Source organism: Peromyscus californicus, unplaced genomic scaffold, assembly GCF_007827085.1.
Source record: "Peromyscus californicus insignis strain IS unplaced genomic scaffold, ASM782708v3 Scaffold_18__1_contigs__length_77618521, whole genome shotgun sequence".
NCBI lineage: Eukaryota > Metazoa > Chordata > Mammalia > Rodentia > Cricetidae > Peromyscus > Peromyscus californicus.
In genome coordinates, this window is record NW_026294480.1 from 60332366 (window position 1) to 60354867 (window position 22502).

The 22502-nt window shown below is 41.1% G+C and overlaps 1 protein-coding gene across 1 annotated transcript in view; it reads left to right on the forward strand.

The window, feature by feature from the left end:
• Positions 1–22502, forward strand: part of Jmy (junction mediating and regulatory protein, p53 cofactor) — a 79427-nt gene that overhangs the window by 27646 nt on the left and 29279 nt on the right. The window contains exons 3-7 of the mRNA XM_052743562.1: positions 1299–1449; positions 7864–8033; positions 20425–20590; positions 20976–21163; positions 21707–21793. Of these exons, the coding sequence (XP_052599522.1) occupies positions 1299–1449; positions 7864–8033; positions 20425–20590; positions 20976–21163; positions 21707–21793 (762 nt within the window). The remainder of the gene's footprint in view (positions 1–1298; positions 1450–7863; positions 8034–20424; positions 20591–20975; positions 21164–21706; positions 21794–22502) is intronic.

The following is a 22502-nucleotide window of genomic DNA, read 5'->3' on the forward strand; positions in this document are numbered from 1 at the left end:
AACTTCTCCATCTCAGCTCTTTCTTGCAATTGTAGACTTTCTTGCTGTTGGGTACCTTTTCCTAGTGAACACTCACTCTGTGTGTGTGTGTGTGTGTGTGTGTGTGTGTGTGTGTGTGTGTGTGTGTGCGCGCGTGCCATGGGTGACTTACGTTTATCTGTTTTTCATTTACTGTGTATGGGTATTTTCCTGCATGTATATCTGTATACCACATGTATGTGTGCCTGGTACCAACAGAAGCCAGAAGAGGGTGCCAGATCCCCTGGGACTGGAGTTGCAGATAGCTGTGAATCACCACGTGGGTGCTGGGAATTGAACCTGGGTCCTCTAGAAAAGCAGCCAGTGCTCTTGATTGCCGAGCTATTTCTCTAGCCCCATCCTACCCCACCTTTTTTTTTTTTTTTCTGTTTTTTTGTTTTGTTTTCTGAGACAAGGTCTTTCTATATAGTCCTGATTGTCCTAAAACTTACTGTGTAGACCAGGCTGGCTTTGAACTCAGAGATATCTGCCTCTGCCTTCTGAATGCTAGGATTAAAGGTGTGTGCCAACACTCTTCTTGTTTTTCATTGTCTTAACAGTATTATTTTCTTTCCCCTCATGCTTCAGCCTTTAAGAGCTGGGGTTACAGACATGGGCCCCCATACTCTGCTTAAATGTTTCTTATTTAATTTTTTCAATCAGTCTCCTGGCTATGATAAAGCAGGATTATATGTATCTACGACCCGTTTCTGTTCATTTTGTTCTCACTTGTGACTTTGGTAATATACATAGCTGGTTTGTTTTTATCTTAAAGGGGTAGAGTGTTCGCTGGGATCTGCCAGGCCTTAGTGCTTGAAAAAGGAAAACAATAAACAAAAGAAAATTTATGTAGAGTATTCTCAGTATGCACTTGGGCAGATTTTTACAATATTACCAATCTTCAAATCTTTTAACATTTAATGGCCTTTAAATAAAATTACTGTACAAATAATTGTTAACCTAAAATATTACTATTGTAAGTGAGAAAATAATTTGCTCATTATCTCACCACTCAGAAATGAGCAAACGCTTTGCTGTGTATTGTTTCCACATATGTAGAAGGGAATGGAGGGTGGAGGAAGGTCGAAAGGGAAGGATGGAGGGCAGATTCCCATGTCAGATATCTTCAGCGTGGCTAGTAAGTCACTCAGTTTAAATATCACCAATGGTGACAAGTAATGTGCTTTATTTTAGCACCAAGCCTGACTAGTTCCTGGCATATAACATTCATTAAATGTTTGAGGAATGAGTAAAGGATTTCTCCCTCTTTTTCTCTGAAGATTTCCATGGAGAATGATTATCTGGGACCTCGAAGAATTGAGAGTCTACAGAAGGAAGACGCTGACTGGCAGCGGAAAGCTCACATGGCTGTGTTGTCTATTCAGGATCTCACTGTCAAATATTTTGAAATAACAGCTAAAGCTCAGAAAGGTAAGCTTCAATAAGATTCCGTAGGCACTTTTGGAAGACCAATAGTTACATTTTTTATGTTTAGAATAATTGTATAGTACAGTTGGGTCAGTGTAACTCACCTCAGCAGAGAGTAACCATTATTAGCAAGTCAAGGTATCCTTTCAGCTCCTCCTAGGCAAATGTGCATGACCATACGCTCTGTAAATCAGTAGAAAAGCGAGAGTACTGTTGTGGGAGCCACCAGAGAAGACTTCTCAGACGGGTTTAAGTCTTTTATCAGCTGTTACTTCACTGGGTGTTCGTGATCCCAGTGTAGTCCTGAGCCTTTCCCAGGGTGAGCTTTTAAGCACAGAATTTATGTTCTGGGTTGACATAGTTCAGTTAACAAGAACACTTAGCCAGAAGTGGTACTACAGAAGCCAAAGAAAGCAAGGTTAAGACATTCAGAGACTTTCTCAGATTATGGACTTGGATGGATTGGTCTTTGTTTTCATTTGGCAGGTGGTGCTGCCTCCATGCTGTGTTTTATGGCCTGATTGTACTTCTATAATGGAGTTAGTTGTGCTGAGGTCTGGGGGCCTACTGAGGTCTGAGGCCCTGTTACAAGTACAGAAACAGATGCAGTAAGGTCATTTCATCTTGGATAAGGCCAGTTAATGGAGAAACATGATTGAAACAAATAACTATCTATAAACACAAATGAATTTTTTACAAAGCTAAATTTCACAGACTTGACTTTAAAATGTATCATACTTAAAATAGAACATGTCCCCTCCCCCCAGTACACTCTACTTTATTGATCTTACAGTTGTTTTAATATTTGAATACAATTTTAAAAGATGCTCAGAATTTTTGTTTTTTGTTTTTGTTTTTTGAGACAGGGTTTTTCTGTGAAAAGTCCTGGCTGTCCTGGAACTCGCTCTGTAGACCAGGCTGGCCTTTAACTTGCAGAAATCCCCCTGCCTTTGCCTCCCAAGTGCACCACCACTACCGCCTGGCAATGATCAGAAATTTAAGAAAGATAGAAATATATTTGATATAAAACAGACAATAGGGATATTTTGTTTGAGACATTAAAATTGAGGTTCAAGGAGATGCTGAATTGAAAAGTTTGGCTCTATTGTTAATATGCCTGTTCATGTCACATTAAATAATAAAAAGGTTCTTCCTCTTGGAGTAGTTTAGACTAAGAGTGAACACAAACTTTAATTTTGTCTTCTGTTCATCTGCAATTTGTGGTTTGTTGTCTATCTGTTGTGTGTGTATGATGATTGTTGTCTTCCCCTGACAAAGGGTTTTGCTCCATATTTATCGAACAGCACAGAAAACATGATATGGGAAAGAAATGAGGAATTGTCTTCTATAAACATTTTTGAGTTTTACAAGAGATGTTTTACTGATACGAGCTGACCCAAGATAGTACTCAAAACTGCAGACATGTTATCAGCCTATATCCACATGTTGCTTCCAACATTTATGGTGGATGTTTGTTTTCTTTAAGGTTGCTTTCAACCTGTTGGCTTCTTTCAGCAAATGATTACCACAACACACGCATATTCTAGGTCAGTGGCATGGAAGTGTATATAGTATAAGATCAAAGCTATGCATTTAGCTTATTGTACAATATGATTATGTGGAAAGTTGAAGGTATAGTAAGGGTGGGTTCATTGTTTTCTTAAGGGCAAGTTGACAGGCTGAACACATAGTAGGGAAACAGATTGAGCACATAGTCAAGGCATGTTATTAATGTGGTTCATGCAAGGTCTGGCAAAAATTCAGTTTTTGAAGGCAAGAAATATTTTCAGGAAAAGCTGTTCCCTCAGTCGTTTAAGAACCACTAAGAACAGCAGTGACTATAGCAACAAAACTCAGAGAGACGAAGAAAAGGAGCACAGCTTCTAAAGAAGCAAATTCCTTTTCTCTCAGATCAGGAACACAGGTGATTTTTAAAGTCTGTAAGTCAAGAAGCAGCCATGTGTTTGAAGTAAGCAGGAACAGGGGTGGTAAGCATAAGGAGCTGACTTACAGTTACCTTTTAAGATGTATCTAAGTTACTGTGAACTTATTTCTTCTTAAAGGCGTTCTGGGGCTGGAGAGATGGCTCAGCAGTTAAGAGCACTGACTGCTCTTCCAAAGAACCAGGGGTCTATTCCTGACACCCATGTGGTGGCTCACATTTGTCTGTTAACTCCAGTTCCAGAGAATCCAATGCCCTTTTATGACTTCCATGGATACCATGTGTACATGGTGTGTGCACATGCAGGCAAAACACCTGTACATATAAATAAAGGATTTTTGGACATTTTTCTTTTTCTTTTCTTTTCTTTCTTTTTTTTTTTTTTAAAGACAGGGTTTCTCTGTGTAGTTTTGGTGCCTATCCTGGATCTTGCTCTGTAGACCAGGCTAGCCTCGATATCACAGAGATCTGCCTGGCTCTGCCTCCCGAGTGCTGGGATTAAAGGCGTGTGCCACCACTCCTTGGTGATTTCTGAAAGTTTTAAGGCAAAAAATTACTAAATTCTTATCTTAGTCAGTGTTCTATTGCTGTGAAGAGACACCATGACCACAGCAACTCTTATAAAAGAAAATATTTAATTTGAGCTGGCTTACAGTTCAGAGTTTTAATCCATTATCATCATGGTGAGATATGATGGAGTGCAAGCAGACATGGTAATGGAGAAGGAGCTGAGAGTTCTACATATCAGTCTGCAGCAGCAGGAAGTGACCTGTGTGCTAGGTATAGCTTGAGCATAGCAGACCTCAAAATCTACCCCCACAAGGCCACACTTCCTCAACAAGGCCACACCTACTCCAACAAAGTCATATCTCCTAATAGTGCCACTTCCTGTGGGGGCCATTTTCTTTCAAACCATCACATTCTACTCCCTGGCTACCATTATGATAGGCTTGTAGCCATATCATAATGCAAAAATACATTCAGTCCAACTTCAAAAGTCCTTTTAGTCTTTAACAGTCTCAAATGTATTTAAAACCTGAAGTCCAAAGTCTCTTGTGAGATTCATGCAATCTCTTAACTCTTATCCCTGGTAAAATAAAAATAAAAAAGCATATCACATACTTCCAGCATATATGGCACAGGATATACATTACTATTCCAAAATGGAGAAAGGGGGGATAAGGAGAAAATACTGGGCCAAAGCAAGACCAAACTCCCCCTGGGCGAACTCCAAACTCTGTATCTCCATATCTGATGTCAAAACACTCTTAAGATTTCCAGCGTCTTTCAGCTTTGTTGAGTGCAACACACTCCTCTCTCTTTTGGGCTTGGTTCCACTCCTTGTTAGCAGCTTTTCTAAGTAGGTATCCCACAATTTTGTGGTCTCTAAGACAATTCAGGCTTCACCATTACAGCTTCACACAATGGCCTCTGGGCTTCCATGCAAGGATAGCCTTGCCCATGCCTAGCCTCAGTGGCTTTTTTTAGTCTTAGAGGAAGATTCCATAGCCCCTTTCTTCTATCCTTGACTCTAAAGCCAAACCCACATGGCTGAATCTCTGCCAAGTTCTACTGCTTTCTGGGGTTGGAACCTGGTCCCCTTGTTCAGTTACATTTTCACCAGCTTTCTGTCCTTCATGGCCTAAGCTTAGCTGCCCTGCAACTTGCTCTGTAGACCAGGCTGACCTCAAACTCAGAGAAGCCCCGGCCTCTGCCTTCTGATTACTGGAATAAAGGTATGCACCACCATGCCTGGACCAAAACTGTTCTTTAATTCCTTTTCACAAGTTGGAAGTTTAGCTGGGAAGGCTCTTGCCCTGAGGTTGCCACTCCCTTTATTCCATTTCTTAATCTGTTTATTGTCTTGAACCCAGGACTTGGCTTCATTCCACTTCCTGGTGTCCCTTTCCTCCTCAAATTGTACATCTTGTATTTTTCTTTGCTCTGCTTGCTCCTTTTCATTACAGATCTTCAGAAGAGTCAACACTAGTAACCACACGACAGAGTCTATACTAGGCTGTTTTGAGATCTCCTTTACCAATGCAACTAATCCAAAACTTTTCCCTTTAGCCTCAAGCAGACTCTTTGTACAAGGGCAAAAAACAGTCACTTTCTTCACCAAAATATTACAAAAAATGATCTCTAAGCTGCATACTAAAATTCTGCTCTGAAACCTCTTGCGCCAGCCCCCACAGTCCAAATCTACCTTCAGCACCACCGTCTTCCAGGCTCCTACTAGTACGACCCATTAAGCAGCACTTAAAGCATTCCACTGCTTTCCTAACCCAAAGTACCAAAATCCAAATTCCTTCAAACAAAAACATGGACAGGCCTATCACAGCAATACCCCAGTCCCTTATACCAACTTCTGCCTTAGTTAGGTTTCTGTTGCTGTGAAGAGACAACAACTCTTATAAAGGAAAACCTTTAATTGGGCTAGCTTACAGTTTCAGAGGTTTAGTCCACTGTCATTTTGGCAGGACATGCAGGCAGACATGGTGCTGGAGAAGGAGCTGAGAGTTCTACATCTTGATCTGTAGGCAACAGGAAGTGAACTGACTTACTGGGCATGGCTTGAGCATATATGAGACCTCAGAGCACACCCCCAGAGTGACATAATTCCTCTAATAAGGCCTTACCTACTCCTAAGCCACACCTCCTAATAGTGTCACTCCCTGGGGACCATTCTCTTTCAAATCATCACAATTCTATATTGTAAAAGATGGTTAGGACAAAGTAACAATACAAAATTGATCACCTTTTAAAATATAAAAGAAGATACCAGCAAGTATATCTTTTATTGTATTTTGAACTAATCTAAATGCCAACTTCTGCAAGAAAGCATCTATCATTTATTAAAATGTGATTGGGCATAAAGATACAGAATTAAGGTTTCAGGTGGCAGCATTGTCAATGTTCCTATCAGGATTTTTTATTTGTTTGTTTATTTTGGGTTTTTTCGAGACAGGGTTTCTCTGTGTAGTTTTGGTACCTGTCCTTGATCTCGCTCTGTAGACCAGGCTGTCCTTGAACTCACAGAGATCTGCCTGCCTCTGCCTCCATATATTAAAAGTATATGCCACTACTGCCCAGCTTATTTTTATTTATATGCATATATCTATGTGGTTATATATATATATATATATTTTTTTTTAATGCACTCACATGGAGGCCCAAGGCATTGACTCTCCTAGAACTGACTTTTTATAAGTCTTTGTGAGCTGCCTGTTGTGGGTGCTGCTAATTGACCTTGAGTCCTCTGGAAGAGCAGTTGGTGTTCCTAATCACTGAGCCATCTATCTAGTTCTACTTTTTTTAAACTGGAAGACATTAGCTGTCTATCAGCAATTAACGTCTGTGCCAGGCCTGTGTTATTACAAACTAAGTTCTTCCTTTCTGTGCAGTGATGTCACACACTGTTAATCCCAGCACCCAGGAGGCAGAGGCAAGCAGATCTCTGAGTTTGAGGCCAGCCTGGTCTACAGAATGAGTTCCAGGACACCCAGGGCTCTTAAACAGAGAAACCTTGTCTTGGGGGGTTGGGGGGGAAGTTCTTCCTTTCTGGAGCAGGAAGAGGGCTGTGCTCTTTCTCATAGCTGATGATTCCATTTTTACCTTCTGAATGAGAGCTGAACTAGTGTGTGTCTTTAGTTCCTGCTGCATCTGGTTCTCACAAAATTTTCAGAGTATACAGTGATAAACCATGGAATGTATGATTGCGTGTTTAGAATATTTAGGGCTTAGATTTCAACTAATACGTGTATGCTATATATATGCATATATGTGCTTTGATAATGTTTGCCCCCATTTCTAAATGTTATTTTTATTGTTTAATTTATTATTTTGTTGTTATTGTTTGAGACAGGGTCTCTGTGTAGCCCTGACTGTCCTGTAATTGACTCACTATGTAAATGAGGCTGGCCTCAACTCACCATGCCCAGCTTTCAGCTATTTTTTTAATGATTTATATGTACTTTTTATTTTCGTGTATGTATGTGAGTCTGTGTGTTTATGTGCACCACATGTGTACAGAATCCTGAGGAGGCCAGAAAAAGGCATCCGGTTCTCTGGAACTGGTTATGAACTGCTGTGGATGCTGGAACCAAACTCGCTCCTCTGCAAGAGCAGTAAACATGCTTATCTTCTGAGCCATCTCTCCATCCAGTGTTGAAGGGTGTTTCTCTGTTTTGTTGGGGGCAGGCAATGTCTCATTGTGTAGCTCTGGCTGTTATGGAATTCGCTGTGTAGACCAGGCTGGCCTCAAACTTAGGTTCACCTGCCTCTGCCTCCTTAGTGCTGCGATTAAAGGTGTGTACCACTGCTTGAGATAACAGAGAATATGATATTATTGAACTATTAAGATTTTAGAGATGTTAAACATTTATTGTGAGGGGTCAATGAAATCTAAAACCTTATAGTTCTTTAGTGTCCAGCAGTTTTGTGCTTTAATATCCCTACAAAATTATTATTACCAGCTGTGTATGATCGGATGCGAGCAGATCAGAAGAAATTTGGCAAAGCATCATGGGCAGCAGCTGCAGAACGCATGGAAAAACTCCAGTATGCAGTTTCTAAGGAGACTTTGCAGATGATGAGAGCTAAAGAGATTTGTCTGGAACAGAAGAAACATGCACTGAAAGAAGAGGTAATAAGAGCCTTCATTAAAACATATAAAATGTAAAAAGTTAGGATTCACATACATTAGATTCTTGGTTTTGATAGAAATCTTTTTTGATATTTTTATATAACATTTTCTGATTACACTGCCAGTTTCTTATGTGTTGTATGTCTGTGCGTGCGTGTGTGTGTGTGCGTGTGTGCGTGCGTGCGTGCGTGCGTGTGTGTGTGTGTGTGTGTGTGTGTGTGTGTATGCATGCACACAGATGTAGATGCATGTGTTTGTATGTGTATGCATGAGGGCAGTCAGCCTTGGGTGTCATTCCTCAGTTGATGACCACTTTGGCACTTGTCACATAGGCTGGGCAGGCCAACCTAAGGTTCCACCCTTCTCTGTCTCTCCAGCCCTGGGATTTCAAATCTGTGCCATCATACTCAGCATTTTTATATGGACTCTGGGATCAGGTTCTTAGACTTGCATGATGTTTTAGTTTTCTTTCTGATGCTGTGATAAAATGTAGACCAACAGCAACTAGTGGGAGGAAAGGATTTATTTGTTTATACTCCAGGTCACAGTCCATCAAGAGGGTCCTCGAGGCAGGAGCTTGACTCAGAACCCATGCAGGAGTGCTGCTTGCTGGCTTGTTCTCTCACTGGCTCAGGCTCATATTCAGCTACTTTGCTTAAACTGCCCAGGATAGCCAGGCCTAACGATACACACCTTTAAAGCCAGCACTCAGGAGGCAGAGACAGGCAGATCTCTGTGAGTTCAAGGCCAGCTTGGGCTACAGAGTGAGTTCCAGCACAGCCAGGTCTGTGTCCTGAAAAATTAAAGCAAAACAGAAACCTGCCCAGGACCCCCAGCCCAGGGAGTAGGACAGGTGATTCTAGGCTGTGTCAGGATATATGGCTGTCTGCCTATCATAGTCACTTTTTATATCTGTGATAAGACACCATGATCAAGGCACCTGAAAAGAAGGGAGTTACGCTTTGGGCTCAGGGTTCCAGAGTACTAAGAGCCCCTGACCAATCACGTCAGGGGGCATGGCAGCACTCAGGCAGACTTGGCACTGGAGCAGCAGCTGACAGCTCACAATTCAGTCTCAGAAGGAGCACAAGGCAGAGACAGCCAACTGGGAATGGTGATTGGCTTTTGAAACCTCCAAACCCATTCCCAGGACATTCTCCATATGTCCTCCAACAAGGCCACACCTCCTGATCCTTCCTAAACAGTTTACCGACCGGTGACCAAGCATTAAATATGGGGCCAAAAAGTGTGGTTGAGGGCCAGAGAGGTGACTCAGTGGTTAAGTACACTGCCTGCTTTTTCAGAGGAGCGTGTTGGATTCCCAGCATGCACTGGTGCCTAGCTGGCTGTAATTCCTGTCTCAGGGGATTTGTTGCCCTCTCCAGCCTCTGTGGACACTGCATCTATGGTGCACAGATATACACGAAGATACAACATCTATACATGTAAAAAACATTTCTGAAATTTATGTGTTGATTATATGTTGGACTTTTCTCCTTGCCTTCCCCTATCAATTTTATATCTTAGGATAATTGTTTATTTTAGTACACATTTTTTTTTTCTTGTGTATATGGATAGAATCTCCCTTTGTGACCTTGCCTGGACTCCTGGACTCCTTCATTTCTCCATAGCAGATCTTTTTTTTTTTTTTAAGGCTTTAAGGTTTTAAACATTTGTGTGTTTTTATGTGCACATTTGAGTGCCTGTAGTTATAAGTGGTTGTAAGATGCTTATTGTGGGTGCTGGGAAGTAAACTTGGGTCCTAGAAAAGTGAACGGCAAGGACTCCTAACTGGAACCCCCTCTGTAGCCACACAGACTCTGATTCCTCAAGGTACTTTAGTCCCCAGACTTGGGTGTTCTGTTTTATTCTTCTTCTTTCTTTGCTATTTCTCCCCCTGATTTTTGGAGTTCCACACAACTCAAATGACCCCTTTGTCATTGTCCTGTTGCTGTGAAAACACACCATGACCAAGGCAATTCTTATAAAAGAAAGCATTTACTTCAGGGCTTACTTACAGTTTCAGAGGCTTGGTCCATTATCATCATGGCAGGGAGCATGGTGGCCTGCATGGCATGGTGCTGGAGCAGGAGGTGAGAGCTACATCCTGGTCCTCAGGCAGAGAGAGAGAGAGAGAGAGAGAGAGAGAGAGAGAGAGAGAAGGACAGCACCTGGCCCACTCCCACTGAAACACTTTCTCCAGGCCACATCTGTTCCAACAATTCCATACCTAACCCTTCTAATCCTTTCAGATAGTGCCATTCCCTGGTGACTAAGCACTCAGATGTATGAGCCTATGGGGGTCATTTTTATTCAATACACCACACTCTCTGTTTATTAAACAAAAAAAAGTGCTTTCTCAGAAATTTTAGTAAGTTATAGAGATAAATAACTCAACCTACCTCCTGCCCTGCACCTCCCCCCACAGGCTGCATTTAAAATTTATTATTATTATTGTGTTGTGTATAGGAGTGATCATGCCATGGTGTTTTTGTGGAGCCAGAGGGCAACTTTGTGGAGTCAAGTCTCTCCACAATTACTTGGCTTCTGGAGATTGAATTTGGTGTTCTTGGGGATCAAACTCAGGTTGCCAGGCTTGCGAGGCAAGACCCCCTGAACCATGCCATTGACCTTACACATAGCCTTTTAAAGATAGTTTTTGAAAACATAAATAAGATATGGTCATAAAATATAGTGAGATTTGAAAAGTATATGTAAAAGTGATCTGTGAGCTTGATCACATTCAAAGTGGACCATTGGAGAAGTACAGAGCTTTGACAGTTGGCATGGGGAGGAGAGGTAAGAAGCAAACTTGGAAAATTTGTTTGTATGTGCTCTGCCAAGAGTCAGATGTTATCCTCAAAGCAGCATGTCTCCATTGTAAGGAAAACATGATCAGATTTGTTATGTATGAACAGTTGCTCTGGGTAATTGTAAGGTTGTATTTTAGGGGGATCTTTCTATTGAGAACTCAACTTCACAAACTTGATTTCAGTGTCTTAGTAGAAACTAAGGTATGAACCAAAAATGAACATACAACTCAGTCTCCCTCCCTCCCTCCCTTCCCTCCCTCCCTCCCTCCCCACCCTCTCTCTCTCTCTATCTCTCTCTCTCTCTCATAATTTTGTACAGTAATGGATGAAGACTATATTGAAAGCAATGTGGAGTTAGGAAAACATAAAAACTACACTTAATGTTCTTGCAGTCTGAGCATTTGGCGAAGGTAGATCCAAGTTTGCACACATTCATTTTGAATAGGTTGGTAAGAATGGCAAAATGTATGTTTTTATTGGTCTGGGTATAGTGAGCCAGGCAAAGGTGACTGAATTTATATTAGTTATTTTAAAGTACTTATACTTCAAGAATTATATAAAATGGAATTATTTGATTTATTTTTAGATTTGTGTTGATTTTTAAAAACTATTTTATATATAGCAATATAGTTTACACTAAATAATACTTGGAGTAGAATGATTTAAACAATGAAAAAAAGGGACATTTCAGGTTACCCCCCCCCCCCCCCCCCCCCCCCCCCCCCAGTTTTTCTTTTTGATTACCATTGTGAGTGCGTCATTGTGACAAGTGTGTTCAGACTAGTCACGTCAGTCCCTCACTGCTCTATTAGTGGAACTGGAAGGCAAGCGCGGCTTCACAGTCACTGCCTCAGAGGAGTAACACATGTTGGTTTCTTCTGGAATGCAAAGATGGTTCTTGCTGCTTCTACAGAGACAGTTGAAATCATGTCTACCATAGGAAAGAGAGCTGCAAAGGAATCAAAACTAGGAAAAGAAAATAGGATTTTCTGTGTAGTCCTGGCTGTCCTGGAATTCACCCTGTAGACCAGGCTGGCCTCCCACTCAAAGATCCACCTGTCCTTGGCTTCTGAGGTCTGGGATTAAAGATGTTTGACACCACTGCCCAGACATAGAAAAGAGTTTTCTCATTATCTCATAATATCCTCTCTTTATCTCCTTTCTTAATTCTCCACCCACACTTAAACCAGTGTTCATAGGTATATGTATACATCTACAAAGCCATGGATATTTAAAAGCCATTTTATTAGTGAGTGTGTAGCTCAGTGGTAGAACTCTTGCATAGAATGCATACAATGCCTAACACTAAAATAATAATGAAAACTTAAAAAAAGCCACTTGGATAGTCACATAACATAGAATAATCTAGCCATCACCAGCTGCAGTATTTATAGAGAACTGCATAATAAACAAAACAATAATAAAATCTGAGTCATAATACATTCATTTCCAGTCATATTTTTTATCCCCACTGGCAGTGTATAATTGTTAGAATTTGGAAAACAACGTGTATTTACTTTTAAGAAGTGTCTCTTGAAATATTTAGCTTTTTTTCTAATGATCTTTTTTTTAAGGAATTTTTTTTCTTTTTAAAGAATTCTGTTTATTTTCTGGATTCTGATCTGTTACCCAATAAAGAGCTGCTTTTCTACCATTGTCTTGGTTACTAACTGTGGAGCCAGGTGTGGTGGAGCATACTCTTACTAGTCCTAGCACCTTCAAGGTAGAGACAGGAAGGTTGAGTTCAGTCCATCCTCAGCTACGTAACAAGTATAGCCAGACTGAGATATGTGAGAGATCCTATCTCCACACCCTCATACCTCATGTATTTGTCAGGCTGTTGCCTACTTTTAATAGTACAGGCTAATTTTTTAAATCTTACGTATATGAATGTTTTGCCTGTATGAATGTATATATATGTATGAATGTATATATCTATATACATAGATATATACATATATATCTATGTATATAGATATATATATCTCATACAGATACTTGGTGCCCCTGGAGGTCAGAAGAAGGCATCTGATTCCCTGGAATTGCTGTTATGGATGGCTGTCTACCATGTGGGTGCTGGGAACTACATCAGCTCCTGTCTTTACTGCAGAGCCATCTGTGTGTGTGGGTGTATGTGGGTGTGTGTGTGTGTGTGTGTGTGTGTGTGTGTGTGTGTGTGTGTGTGTGTGGGTGTGTGTTGTTAGAAGGTAAAATTGGACCTTGTCTGAGACAGTTGTACTTTGTGTTCAATCTCAGAAGGGTTTCAGCAACATCCCATGTTCCCCTGAGGCATTTCTACTGCAGTTTCCCTTTATTGAGCCTGCTCCTCCTTGTTACTGGCTGTCTGGATCTCTTTTCAAATCCCAGGCTTTGTATTGCCTATGAAGTAGACTTTGCCTTCATCTCGTTGATTAGTGTTGGCATGATCTGTCTGACACTGACCTGCTGTGGCAAAGACCCCTGACACTGACATTGGAAAGTATGGCTTCTTTAAAATAGGCCTCCAGTGGTAGAGGAAGGGAGAGGCTAAACCAGAGCTCTAGAGTTGGAGTCTCTGTGGTTATTTTCTAGGCCACATCCTTGGTTATAGTAGTCTGCTTTAAAGTCTTGCATAATGTTTCTGAATTCTTCAAAGGATTTTTTAAAATTGCCAGTTAGTCATTCTTGCCAGGTTTATGCTTGTTGTATATATAATATAGGTATTGTGTTTTATATATATTTAACTGTGATGATATACTGTGTCAGTTTTAATAGCCTTAATTTAAGGTGTCTGCATTACTCATGAGAAACAGAACACATGTAAAATATTAAGCTCATCCCAAACAAATGCTTTGCCCCTGCAGGCTTCTGTTGGTAACACAGCCTACTATATGCTTTAGAATAAGGGAGGCATGTGTTTCTCTGTGTTTGCTTGTTTGTTGAGACGAGGTCTCACTTTAGCCCTGGAATTTGCCTTGCAGAACAGGTTGGCTTCCTGAGTGCAGAGTTTTGTTCTTAAAAATGTCAGTACTGTGTTTTAAACTGGGAAGTGACAAGAAGGGAAAGGACCAAGTGATCCAGTTCTAAAACTCTCGTGTTGCCTGAGGAAAATACTGAAGTAGTAGGAAAGTACCTGTTGAAAAATAAAATGACTGTTAATCATAAACAAGTCATTATGTTTATTTACTCGGGTTATTTTAAAGACATACTTCTTGATACAAAATTAAATCATAAGATTAGATGTTGTTATTTGGCTTTTTTACTCTTGGGGCTCACCACCCAGCTCCCAAATCACACACGGAGGCTTAATTATAAATGCCCAGCCTTAGCTTGGATTGTTTCTTGCCAGCTTTCCTTAACTTAAATTATCCCATCTACCTTTTGCCTCTGGCCTTTTCCCGTTCTCTTACTTCTGTAGATCTTATTCTTACTCTGTGGCTGGCTGTGTAGCTGGGTGGCTGGGTGGCTGGGTGGCTGACCCATGGGTCCTCCTCCTTCCTCCCAGATCTCTCCTATTATAGAGTCTCTCTGTCTGCTACCCCCACCTACCCTTTCTCCTGCCTTGCTATTGGCCATTCAGCTCTTTATTAGACCATCAGATGTTTTAGACATCCACAGTAACACAGCTTTACAGAGCTAAACAAAAGTAACACACCTTAAAAATAATATTCTATAATGATTAAAATTATGAATTAATAGGAGTATTTTTCACAAGATTAATGATGAACTTGAAATAAATTTTCCAAATTAACAGATACTACTAATCTCTTAAGCAGTACTCTGTTTGGCATTTGAATTTTATTCACATTAAGATTGTGGTGGTTTGAATGTGAAATATTTGAATGTTTAGTCATCAGGGAGTGGTGCTACTTGAGAAGGATTAGGAGGAGGGGCCTTGTTGGAGTGGGTGTGGCCTTTTGGAAGAAGTGAGCCAGTGGGGGTGGGCTTTGAGGTGTTAAAGCCCAAGCCAGGCCCAGTGGCTCTCTTCCAGCTGCCTGTGGATCCAGATACAGAACTGTGAGTCACTTCTCCATGTCTGCCTGCATGCTGCCACACTCCCCACCATGATGGACTAACCCTGAAACTGTAAGCCAGCTCCAATTCAATGCTTTCTTGTATGAGAGTTGCTGTGGTCAGTGTCTCGTCACAGCAGCAGAACAGTGACTAAGGGAGAGGTTAAACACTGTTTCTCTCAGTTTGACTTTAGTTTGTGATTAGGTTATGCCAATTCTGACGCCAACTCATTTATTTATTTTGGCTTTTTTTCCTTAAAGCATGTAGGTAAATTATAATTAAGTTTATATTTACTTATTTCAGTTTTAATACATGGACTATTGAACATTATTGTATGTGTGTGATTAAAATCTCAATATATTGTCCATGAGAATATCCTGCAATGAAAGAATCACATTTTTACTTATATTAAAAAAAAAAAATCACTTGCAGCTAGTAGCTGCCATCCTGAACAGAACAGCTCTGTGGGTCTCAGTTCTGCAAGCTTACTCCTTCTCTATAAATTGGCAATGTCTGTCTCAGGGTGTTATGATCCCATGAGTTGGTATATGTGAAATATTTAGCATAATACCTGGCATAGGAGGAAAACACATGTTAACTACTACTACTCTGATTCTGATAGGCACTTTGTGTAATATTCTGTATGAAAGGGACTACAAAGAGAAGGAGCTTAGATGTGTGCACAGCCCAAGCTGTAGGTGGGAAATTGAGGTCCGTCCTTAGGCAAGGAGGCTGGATTTGTAACGTTTTTCCCTTCCTTTAGTCCTGGGGATCAAACCCAGGGTCTCATATATGCTAGGCAAGTACTCAAGCACTAAGCCTTTTTTAAAGCATCTATACTTTTAGAAAATACACACAGAACCAAGGAAGGAGGAGAAAGAGCACCTCCTAAACATAAGGAACAAAACAAACACCTAAGAACCTGAACCAATAGTAACTCATAAACAGTGAAGAAAAGTTTTAACCTAACTTACCACCAAGCAGACTTGTAATGTTTATACCATAGCTCATTCATATTTAGAGTAACAATGTACTATTACCATCCTGACACAGATCTCAATCTTGTTTCTTCTCAGTTCAAAAGCATACACTAAGTTATAACATTCCCTTTCCACAATAAACATACAAAATGCAGAGTCATATTTCGATGGTTACAACGGAGTGGGAAAAGTCAATTACTCCACACAGCTGGGTTCCCCTTGTTTCTCAGTCACAGAATATGTTAAGTAGATCAGTCTGAGAGAATTGCTTTAGATGTGAAAAGTCCTTGCAATCTAAGCATGATAGTTACTTTTGGTAACAAAGCCTGTTATCTTTAGCAGAACTGAAGTCAGGGCCCTAGACTGGGCCTAAGTAGGAATATCTCAGGATAGTTTTTCAAGTGGTAGTTGTCTTGTATGAGGCTTGTGTGGCTAGCCCTGAAGAGGGAGGGATTTGTCCTTCATCATATTTGAAGTAATCAACTACAGAGAAAGGAGGATTCAGAATTGCTTCCCAACACTACCACTTCCAACATATGCAACTTTTTCAGGAGCTCCTGAGATGGAAAACACCAGGCTTACAGTGTCAGACTGTAAGCACTCTTCTGAGAGTATTTCTTCCAGAATGTAGTACGACTGTTGTGGCTTCTTTAAGGTTGTCTTTAGTTGTGCCAGAAGGCCTACCGCATAGACATCAATGTGCCCTGGAGTTCCTGGTAGCACTGGAGAGGTGGCCCCTGGCTTCAGGTGACTTTGCAGAAGTGACTACCAAAGGCCACAGGGGTGAGGCTGACATCACTTGGGTCCCCAGTTCATAAGGGAGGTATCTAACCACTGCTCTAGGAAAGACTATGGCAGAAAGATGGGGGAGGAGGGTTCATATTACTATTGAATGATCCCCTTTGTCTTGAAGGTAATGGACACATGAGAGCACAAAAAGATGTTTTAAACAAGATTTTAGATTTTGCTGGCTGAGAAACACTTAAGGAGATGTGCAACATCCTTAGCCATATGCAAATCAAAACGACTCTGAGATTCCACCTTACACCTGTCAGAATGGCTAACTAAGATCAAAAACACAAGTAACAGTTCATGCTGGAAAGGATATGGAGTAAGGGGAACACTCCTCATTGCTGGTGCAAGTGCAATCTTGTACAGCCACTTTGGAAGTCAGTGTGGCAGTTTCTCAGAGAACTGAAAATCAACCAGACCCAGCTATACCACTCTTGGGCATATACCCAAAGGATGCTCAATCATACCACAAGGACATTTGCTCAACTATGTTCACAGCAGCTTTATTCATAATAGCCAGAACCTACAAACAACCTAGATGTCCCTCAACTGAAGAATGGATAAAGAAAATGTGGTATATTTACACATTGGAATATTACTCAGTTGTTAAAAAACAAAAACAAAAACAAAAAAAACAAGGACACCAGGAAAGATGAAGGCAAATGGATGGAACTAGAAAAAAAAATCATCCTGAGTGAGGTAACTCAGACTGAGAAAGGCAAACATGGCATGTACTCACTCATAAGTGGATATTAGCTGTAAAATAAAGGATAACTATACTACAATTACACAGACCCAGTGAGACTAGGTATCAAGGGGGGTTCATGGAGGGAACACCTGGATCTCCCTGGAAAGGGGAAATGGAGATTCAGTCATTGGACTAAGGGCAGGTGGAGATGGGAATATGGGCAATCGTGTGGGGGGTGCAGTGCAGGGGAGAGAATATTGAAAGAGATTACTGGAGGGTGTGCACTTTGGGGTCAGGTAATCCCCAGGAATTTACAAAGATGACCCCAGCTAAGACTCCTAGCAAGAGTGGAGAAGGTGCCTGAACTGGCCATCTCCTGTGACAAGACTGATGCCTAGCCCGATTATCATCAAAGAGGCTTCATCCAGTAACTGATGGAACAGATGCAGACCCACATAGGTGGAGCTTAGGGAATCCTGCAGAAGAGGAGGAGAAAGGATTGTAGGAGTCAGAGGGGTCAAGGACACAACAAAACTCATAGAATCAACTAACCTTGGCTCACAGAGACTGAATCAGGGAGCCTGCATGGGGCTGACCTAGGCACTCTGCATATATGTGACAGTTGTGTAGCTTGGTCTCTTGTGGGACTCCTAACAGTGGGAACAGGGGCTGTCTCCGACTCTTGTACTGGCTTTTGGGACCCGACTCCTCATCCTGGGTCACCTTGCCCAGCCTTAATGCATGAGGAGCTGCTTAAGTCTTACTGCAACTTGATATGCCATGCGTTGTTGATATCCATGGGAGGCCTGCCCTTTCCTGGATAGGATGAAAGAGGAGAGGACTGAGGGGTAGGGACAGAGGGGGGTGGAGGGAGGGACTGGGAGGAAAGGAGAGAGGGGAAACTGCAGCCGAGATGTAAAATAATACAAATATATTATATATACATATTATATATAAAAGATTTTGAGTTATAATCTAGATATTTACACAGATTACCCAGTGACTAGAATGCATTTTTTTAAGATTTACTACATATACAGTGTTCTGTCTTCATGTTTGCCTGCACACCAGAGAGGGGATCAACTCTCATTACAGATGGTTGTGAGCTACCATGTGGTTGCTGGGAATTGAATTCAGGACCTCTGAAAAAGCAGTTAGTGCTCTTAACCTCTGAGCCATCTCTCTAGTCCTAGAATGCTTTTCAAACTGCCTAATGTCAAAGCCATTTAGTAAGGCAGAAAAAGAAATGGTTAGGTTTGGGTCTAAATATGTAGCGGTACTCATTTAAAAACAACTCCAGCCAGGCATGGTGGCACATACATAAGGAAGCAGAGGCGGGCAGATCTCTGGAGTTTGAGGCCAACCTGGTCTACACAATTACATTTCAGAACAATCAGCAGTGGACAGCAAGACCCTGTCTCCAAAAACTAAAAATAACTAAATGAACTAAGTCTGGTCAAATCTTTTAATAAATTTTATAAACAATTTAATAAATGATGCCATTAAGTGATCAACAATAAATACAGACCCAAAAGGACAAGCTCTCAATTAGGGCTAGCCCTTTGATATGGAAATGGTAAAAGAACATGAAAACTGGGGCTCTGAGAAGCTCTTGTGTATAAATACAGATTCTGCCACTGACAGCTATACAACTGGGGCCAGTACAAGTAGGCAGGGTTGTCTGTGATTTCACATTTCACAAACCCTATACAACTGATAATTCCATTCCATGTCTTTGATGGCAAACCTAATCTCTGAATATATTTGTAGCAGAATAATCTCATTTAATGTTAAACCACGTGTAGTTCATATTTTTCCATTTAATGTAACCATGTTTCATCACCATGAAATCAACATCTCTCTGGAAGTGAGCTGCTCTGAGTATCACCTTCTAAAATCCTGACACACCTAGAATTCCTCAAGGATGGAACACATCCTCAATGATTTTAGGAATGTTTTTGAAGTTTAAATGAGATAACATAAAGAAATAAGAAATACTCTATGTATAAAAATAAATAAATGAGGCTGGGCGGTGGTGGCACACGCCTTTAATCCCAGCACTCGGGAGGCAGAGCCAGGCGGATCTTTGTGAGTTCGAGGCCAGCCTGGTCTACAGAGCAAGATCCAGGAAAGTCTACAGAGCGAGATCCAAGAAAGGCACAAAGCTACACAGAGAAACCCTGTCTCAAAAAACAAACAAACAAACAAACAAACAAACAAAAATTAATATAAAAGTAATTGACTTTTCCCACTCTGTTGTAACCATCAAAGTATGGCTCCGCATTTTGTATGTTTATTGTGGAAAGGGAATGCTATAACTTAGTGTATGCTTTTGAACTGAGAAGAAACAAGATTGAGATCTGTGTCAGGATGGTAATAGTACATTGTTACTCTAAATATGAATGAGCTATGGTATAAACATTACAAGTCTGCTTGGTGGTAAGTTAGGTTGAAACTTTTCTTCACTGTTTATGAGTTACTATTGGTTCAGGTTCTTAGGTGTTTGTTTTGTTCCTTATGTTTAGGAGGTGCCCTTTCTCCTCCTTCCTTGGTTCTGTGTGTATTTTCTAAAAGTATAGATGCCTCCCCCCAACCTCTTGTGATAGTGGAAGTGAACCTAGATAGTGATATTGTAGACATAGGCAGACTTTCATAGCTGAGCTGTCCTGGCTGCTTTTACTTTTTTATTTTGAGATAAATGTCTCAGTAAGTTGTCCAGACTGACCTTGAACAAACTCTTTCGCAGACTGGCCTTGAGTTAATGTAACATCTTCAACTCCCATAGCTCAAGTCTCTGCTACTAGGCCTGTGCTGTCTCTTGAAGTTAGCCTCAGACTCCTGGCCTTAAGTGGTCTTCTGCACTATCAGTGCCACACCCAGCTTAGAAGTGTGTGGTGTGTGTCTCCCCCGCCTCTGTCCCCCCAGGGTTTCTCTGTGTAGTTCTGGCTGTCCTAGAACTCACTCTGTATATCTGGGATTAAAGGTGTGCACCACCACTGCCTGGCACTCATTTCTTTCTTAAAGAAGTTGCTTTTGGGACTTACCTTATTGGATTAGTATTAATATCTAGTTGACTTTTTTCTTGTCTCCACCAATTAATAGTAGTGTTATTATTTTCATTTCAGATGCAAAGTTTACAGGGCGGTACAGAAGCTATAGCTCAGTTGGATCAGCTTGAAGCTGATTATTATGATCTGCAGCTTCAGTTGTACGAAGTACAGTTTGAAATCTTGAAGTGTGAAGAGTTACTTTTGACTGCACAACTGGAGAGCATCAAAAGACTTATATCAGGTATGGTGTGGATTGAACCACAGTCTCCACAAAAGGTAGAGTATGTGGAGAAAGTATACATGGACCCAACTGTGTTTCTCCTAAGACTTAAAAAATGTCTAAACATAAATGCCTGAAGGAGTCCGTGAACTCAGCTCGGGCTGCATGTTGGTTTGGAGTATTTTTGTAGCATGCCTTCTTTGTTAAAGGATGCTTCATCTGGAATCAGAATTTTTGCAGGTTTGTGTGGGTGGAGTGTGGAAGAGTGAGGTCTGTATTTATTGAACACTTACTGTGTACCAGACACTGCTAGAAATGTTGCATAATTTAGTCGGAGGTCTATTTCCTCACCTTTTAATCACTGTTGAATAAAGAAGCTCATTCCTAACCATGCCTTCTGTGACAGAAAAGAGAGATGAAGTGGTATACTACGACACTTACGAAAGCATGGAGGCCATGCTGGAGAAGGAGGAGATGGTGGCATCTGTGTCCGCACAGAGAGAAGAGCTGCAGAAGCTGCAGCAGAAGGCACGGCAGCTGGAAGCGAGAAGGGGGCGTGTCTCAGCCAAGAAAGCCTACCTCAGAAACAAAAAGGTATGCAAGCCTGTTTCATTCATTACTTCACCCTTGGTCCATGTCTGACAAGTCAGACTGTAATAGGATCATCATTGCCTCCATTTTTAAAACTAAGTAGCCATTACCTATTGTCAGCTTCTTACATCAAACATTTCTATTTCTCTTAGAAGAGTTGTCCGTTTCCATATGTTCTAACAGCCAGTGTTGGCTGGGTTCCACTTATTCTGCAGGTGACTCACTAAAGGATGTGGCTAGGATCCCCTGCAGTGCATTCAGAGGAAAGCTGAAGTGTCCTCACTGATGGTGTCAGGGTCCTTAGCCTTACTTAGTGAGCTTGGGATGTTTAGAGAGTGGACTGAGGCACTGCCGTTCGGGCTAGACAGGTCTTAACGGCCAGTTCTGACCCTCCAGAGATGTAGAGATGGGTTTAGTGGTCTGTGGTGAAGGAAGGAGGAGCTAGTTCTCGTTAGCTCTGTGCCCCTGAGTAAAACAAGTCAGATAAACTTGGCTGTGGTCTTTCTAAGTCTCACTTTAATTACAACACATTTTATATTTTTCTAGGAAATTTGTATTGCAAAACACAATGAAAAATTCCAACAGCGTTTTCAGAGTGAAGAGGAATATAGAACCCATCACACAATACAACTAGTAAGTCAGGACTCCTGGAGACTTGGAACAAAATCTTACATGTGTCCGAAAAGGGTAAAAAATCCCGAGTATGTGTCCCTAGATGTTAGTGCCTCTGAATGTGTATGTGTGAATGAATGAGTGAATGAGATCTATTTTAAGAGAAAATGAATGCTAAGTCTAAGAGTTGCTGTGTGCCACCTAGCTTAACCCCCAGCCTTCTGTTACCACTAAGGTCATACATGTGTTACAGTTAGCAGCAAGTCAGTGTTGGCATACTATTGATTGCTCTCCAAAGTTATTGATTACGTTGAGTTCTTTCCTGGTGGTGTGAGGTCTATTACTATTCTCAGGTGTAAAACGACAAGAGTCTGTGACTAAGAATCAAACAGGTTAGTTTTACTGCCCTATGTGTATTTGGAATATACACAGTGTAGCATATTCAGGTTGACTTATTTCACTTAACAATGCAGATTTAAGGTTTTGATTGTTGGGCAGTGGGGTAAGATTAAATGTGCTAGTCTGCACTTACCTCAGCAATCAATGAGAGCTCTATATTGTCACCCTCTCCGGCTTTTGCTGTTCTCAGAGTGATAGCTGTCCTGATGGGTATAGTAGTATCTTAACGGTTTTAGTTCATATTCCTAAACGACATGGTGCTGAGCATGGTTTTTATATGCTCATCTGCCACATATGTATTTTCTTAGTAAAGTACTTGTTCAGATTCCTT